We start from the raw sequence: 5,786 nt of genomic DNA on the forward strand, positions 1-5,786 counted from the left end.
CTCACTCCAATAACATAGCTAGGACAGCTAGGGGGCACTACATATACCAAAACATTAACCTTCTGAATAGCCACTTAAACTTAAAATGTAAATTATTTAGAATTTATGCTTTTATGAGTTTCTACAAAATGTAGATTGCTATATACATTCTGTATATTTGAATTAAAATCGCTTCAGAATTAAGAGAATCACAACCGATTACAATGTTTAATTTACCACTCTGACGTGATGCATAGTTCACTGAGGTATGTAATTTCTTTATCTGTTGTTAATGCACTAGCTAGTTGGCGCTAGCCAGCTGTTTCATACAGTTTGGCTGTTCTATGGCACTAATTAATCTTGCAATGTGTGTCTTACATTATGTCACAGCTGCAAACATAAGTGAAGAAATGGTCAGCACTCTGTCTCGTGAAGACCTGCGGGACCTTTTCCCAGGCCCAGAGAACTTCTTGCGACGAAAAGCGGTCTGGCGAATCTGTCATGGTGTTTCAGAAGAGGTCAGTTTCTCAATGACACAGCATTAGCTAACTATGTGGTTTTGGAACAGTTATGTTAGCCTATAGGTGTGTTCAATTGCTATATCATGTTTATTTACATTTTTTGTTGATTAAGTAAGTTTATTCCTTTTCTGCTTGTTTTTATTAATTATTTATATGTAACACCATAAGGTAATCACCAAACCTACCTTTATTATCACTAAAAGGAGAATAGTAACACAAACTATTTATGATTATTGTTATATCCTTAGTGGAGTTGTCAATGCTGCATCACAATTTGTGTTAAGACAGTATAAATGAAAAGTTGCTTTTACAAATACTTAATTATCTTTTATTTTACAGGAAACTGGCAGAGAAGACTCAAAATCAACGTGCAGTTCTACTTCTATTAATGGGTCACCCCTACCTCAGACATCCACTCCAGTGAAAAGATGTCCTGCAAAGCACACAACACCTGAAAAGGTTGTGAAGTTATCCTTCCCAGAATATGTTTTGCACACTGACACCGAACTAGAGCAAGTCCGAAAACAATATTTTGAGTTGGCGAAGACCGGTGAAGAGAGCAACTGCCAAATGTCGAAGGACCTCAGATGTCGGCTCATCCGAAACACCATGACCAGTATGATCGCAATCCTGAGGGCTAAGGGCACTGCAAAAATTAATAGGCTTAATATAAGAAATAAATACTTGGTTTGAGCAGATATAAGCTAAAATTAAGTGAAATAATCTGCCAGTGCAGTAAGATAATCACACTTGGTAAGATTTCTTAAAATAAGAAAAAATAAATACATATTAGGCAAGTGAGAAATATCTTAAAATAAGTGGTGAAACACTCATTCCAAGTACTGTATGCAAGTCAAATAATCTCAAAACTAGCTTTTCAATTCTTATTTCACCTTTTGTTTCTTTCTCAAATTGAGTGAAAAAAACATAAATCCAGAGCAACTTAACAAGCTGATTCTTCTTAATTCAAGAGTTATGATTAGCTTTTATCTTAAATCAATACATTTAAAATCATACACAGAGAATATTGTTAACAGCATTTATTTGAAGTGTTTGCAGATTCCTTACAATATTTACAATCATAACATAATATTTGCAAAATTAACCTCTGAAACCCAGAGGTAAGAGGCTATGACCTCATTATCTTTGATAACAATGAAATATCTCAATCTCATAAGACAGAACATGGCTGAACAGCCTGAATAGCTCTATTTCTTAATGAAAGCATTCCACTCTGCCATGACTCTTTTGTACGAGCCTGTGGTGTCTCGGTCGTGGATACTGTCCTGTAAGACCTCTGTCTGAATGACAGAGAGAATGGTCGCCACACACTTAGGATAGGTGAGATGCAGGGTATAGTAATAACCCATCAGATACAGCAACCCTTCACCAAGTTCTTCTTTGGCAAATGTAGTGACAGGAGTGTTTCCAATTGCCAGAAGACAGCGGGACCCATCAAAGACCAAAACAGGGCTGAAGAGGGTTCTCTTCTGGAGGTAGATGGCTGGCTCTTCTGTTGGCTGAAGAAGAAAACAAAAAACAGAAGTTTCTTTATGGTATACTAAAAAAGTGAAAAACTGCTTGGGCAAGTGAACTGAGATTTTTTTAAACACCATTATGTACATCTACAGCTCTGGAAAAAATTAAGAGATAGGTTTTGCTGGTTTTACTATTTATAGGTATGCGTTTGAGTAAAATTAACATTTTTGTTTCATTCTATAAAGTGCTGACATTTCTCTCATATTTGAAATTAAAATATTGCCATTTATTGCATTTATTTGCAGAAAATGAAAACTGGTCAAAATAACAAACAAAGATGCAGTGTATTCAGACCTCGAATAATGTAAAAAAAACCATGTTCATATTCATTTTTAAACAACACAACACTTATATTTTAACTAAGGAAGAGTTTAGAAATCATTATTGGTGGGATAATCTCAATCTTTAATCACAGCAGTGTTTTTTGTAATCTTTTTGTAATCCTCATAAAATAAGATTTGGTTCAGGTGATCACCTGATCAGTATAAGTAGAATGAGGAGGCTTGTGTTGGAATTGAACAAACACTGGAATGGACTGGCTGCCATAGATGTAGAGATGCTGATTTAAGAAACATTTGTGAGAGTGGTCTCTTATTTTTTTCCAGAGCTGTATATATCTATGAACACAACCATACTGACATGTGGTATATGAAAACGGAGCTCTAAAGATAGGACCATGGGTCAAGACATGCCAGGTTAAGAAATCATGAAAATAACTTGTGCCTCAGTCACTGTTTAAAGAGTGTGTGCCACTAAACACTTGGGAAATTAATGATTAATGACAATTAATTCTTAACAAAATATGAACAAACTCACCTGAAGGACATGAAGCAATGCCTCACTGGCCTGTCCCATCTTCTTAGGTGGCGCAGACGGTGAGGGGAAGAGTGTGGGTAGTGCCCTGAACAAGGCAATGTTGGATTCCACTAGAACAGAATAAATAAACAAGTTTTAGTTCAAAGTTAGCCAGCATCTGATGAGGTTTTTTTTTATTTAACCTTTATTTATTCAGGGTAGGTTTACTGAGAGTGAGGCTCTCTTTTGCAGGAACGCCCTGATCACATTCACACAGTTACACACTCACACCTGGAAGCTGCCCAGTACAACCACAGTCTTAACTGCCAGCCACTGAGCAGTTGCTCAGGTGGTAATGAGGGAGGGACAAGTGCTGTTTTTTCACTATCCCCACCCAGATTGATCCTAACCTTTAGGCCACCACTGCCCCATGGTTATGGTGAGGTAAAAATGCTTTGCAATGAACAACACTGTCATTCTTTTATCATTTAATCAGTGTTATGCATTGACTACAGTTCTATTAATTGTGTCTGTTGAAACAGCTACATGTATTAAAGACAGCAAAATGACTTACCTGCACCCAGGCTCATGGGTGGCTTCAACACTTTCCTCCAAACACCATAAAACTGCACCATGGAGCAGAAGTCGGCCCATCTCTTCTTTACTTCATTGATGAACTTGCTGTTGTCCTTAGCCAGAATCCGCCGCAGCTCATCCATCACCTGCAATGCAAATAAGTGTTAAAAACTGCAACAATGCTAGCTTTGTGGAGAAGCCAAAAACAACAAGTGCATATCTTACATGATGAAGCTCTTTGAAACATGGATATGCCTCGAAAATCTTTGCTGGTCTGTCCTCTTCTTTCAGAATGCCACTGTCAATGAAGGCTCTTCTTGATTGAAACTCAAGGTCAAGGATCTGGCAGACAGCATCTTGGTTGGGTTTTGGTTTTTTGTACATCTCCTGCAGAGTCTTGTAATGCCTGGCCTGTGCTGCCGGACTATCTTTGTCCGCTAAAAGGAAATACAAATCAGCAACAGGTATTGGACATGTCATCTGAATGATACGACAGGTTTAAGCCAGCAAACATAACATTTTGATTGTTATACTTTAATTTTTACACAATGGAATCAAATAAGTGAAAACTACTGTCACATCACAATACATCAAAGCCTAATCATAACTTCAATGTAAAGTTTAAATACCTGTAATATATCATTATATACAAAACTATAATAGTATTACCTAGCCTTCGTGTCCATCATTATTGCCAAAATTACACATTTTCACTCACCTGAACTGTCGTCTTCAGAACTGCCCCTAGGTGGCAAAAGAATTGTTGATCCACCACTTGAGTCTGCATCATAATCTTCTCCCTGGTCACTTGGAGAGAAGTCAATGTGACGTCTTTTGGTTGAACTGCTTCTCTCTGGTCTGGGCCCCTTCCTCTTCTGTGGGGACTTCACATTCAGAATTCTCTTCTGAAGATAACTGTACATGCTCATCTGTGGTGAAAAAAGTCACTTATTGAAAAAAACATTTTGAATATCACACAACTTTTTAAAAAATAACTTTTCAAGAAAATAATATGGCTAAAATTGCCATCACTTACATGTTTGATGGGTTCATCTTTATCCTGTAGCATGGGATAATACTCCACTAGTCTCTTAGCCATTGCGGTGACTAGGCCTGTCGCGATAAGCAACAGTGTTTCCCCCACGTTCACACAGCGGCGGCGCGCCGCCGCTGCTGAATTTTCTCCGCCGCTGCAATAAAAATCCTTCTCCTAATTTTTTTTTTTTTTTTTTTTACGTAGCTCCTTTTAGAAAATATACAGCGCGTAACGTCAATTGCGCAGCACGCGGCACATCGTCACGTAACCAACATCAAAGAAGAAAAATACATTCATTCTAGCAGTAGCGAGTGAAGCGGAAGATCGAAGAAAGAAGGAAAAGAGACAGACAGACAGAGAGAGAGACAGAGAGAGAGAGAGAGAGAGAGAGAAAGTAAGTTGCTAAAATGTGTCGCTTCATGACCACCAGTGTTAAAAACCCTCTGAGCCCAATAATTTTATTGTATCTATAAATCGCAACCTCCGTGCCGTTTTTCCTCTAGTATTGTGTGTGTGTGTGTGTGTGTGTGTGTAGGCCTATGTGTGTGTGCGTGTTGTCGCTCTTTTTGGGATCACCGGCTCCGATCTTGCGGCGATGTGAAAGGGGCACCATGTGGTTGGTGTGGTCGGTTGGTGTTATCCGCGTTATCCAACGCGTTTACTCGCGTTGGATAACGCGAGTACGCGCCAAACCTGACGCTTGATCATTGTGTGGTGGTTCAACGCGTCAACGCGCCAACGCAGCTAGATGAGATATTTGTTGTATTGTAGGTGAAGACTGACCTGAGAAACAGGCTACAGGGAGAGCATCTGGCGACTTGTTTGAGAGTCAGCATCAATGGCCCCCCACCACCAAATTCCCCTACAGAAGAGCCCTGGAGCTCTTCTTTAAAAAGCCCAGGAGAATTAAATGCTCCCAGGCTGGATGTAGCCTTTGTGGATGAGCTAAAACTTCACAGTTCTCCGTCTGTTGTCTTCTTTGTCCTCATCCTCCTGTCGCTCTCTTGTCCTCTTCCCCTGACTCTCACTGTCTCACAAAGGAGCTGAGCTCACCTGAGGTCTATTTGTAGTGCTAAGGCTCACACTGATTGGTATTCAATTAGCTTTATTTTTTATTTTTCATGTGTGTGAGTCTGTGTTCTTTTCAAATTTTAGTTAGGTTTATAATTTAAAAATATGTGTTTTGCCCATTGTTGCAGGAGATTTCATTTTTGAACAAAGTGTCTTATGTAAAAAACAGTTAGTGTTTAAGCATTAGGCAAAAATCTGTAAATAAATTGTGCAAATTATATTTGCATTTTTTGTTTAAATATTACTATACAAAAATATAAAAATCTGTA

The 5,786-nt window shown here is 38.6% G+C and overlaps 1 protein-coding gene across 1 annotated transcript; it reads right to left on the reverse strand.

Annotated features, from left to right (window-relative positions):
• Positions 1-1,708: 1,708 nt before the first annotated feature.
• LOC129107605 (uncharacterized) lies at positions 1,709-4,508 on the reverse strand. The gene is made up of 5 exons (XM_054619109.1): positions 4,129-4,508; positions 3,636-3,847; positions 3,409-3,556; positions 2,856-2,965; positions 1,709-2,020 (listed from the first exon to the last, which is right to left on the reverse strand). The coding sequence occupies exons 1-5, from the start codon at positions 4,337-4,339 to the stop codon at positions 1,709-1,711; spliced, it is 993 nt and encodes a 330-aa protein (XP_054475084.1). The 5' UTR covers positions 4,340-4,508.
• Positions 4,509-5,786: the final 1,278 nt, after the last annotated feature.

This window comes from Anoplopoma fimbria, chromosome 18 (genome assembly GCF_027596085.1).
Source record: "Anoplopoma fimbria isolate UVic2021 breed Golden Eagle Sablefish chromosome 18, Afim_UVic_2022, whole genome shotgun sequence".
Lineage (NCBI taxonomy): Eukaryota > Metazoa > Chordata > Actinopteri > Perciformes > Anoplopomatidae > Anoplopoma > Anoplopoma fimbria.

What these genes read in the sequence shown, in the direction of transcription:
- LOC129107605 (XM_054619109.1), bottom strand. Translation starts at nt 4,339, where the DNA reads ATGAGCATGTACAGTTATCTTCAGAAGAGAATTCTGAATGTGAAGTCC. An exon ending in TTCTGAAGACGACAGTTCAG is followed by an intron (nt 3,848 to 4,128) that starts GTGAGTGAAAAT and finishes ATTTCCTTTTAG; the next exon opens with CGGACAAAGATAGTCCGGCA. An exon ending in ACCCATGAGCCTGGGTGCAG is followed by an intron (nt 2,966 to 3,408) that starts GTAAGTCATTTT and finishes ATTCTGTTCTAG; the next exon opens with TGGAATCCAACATTGCCTTG.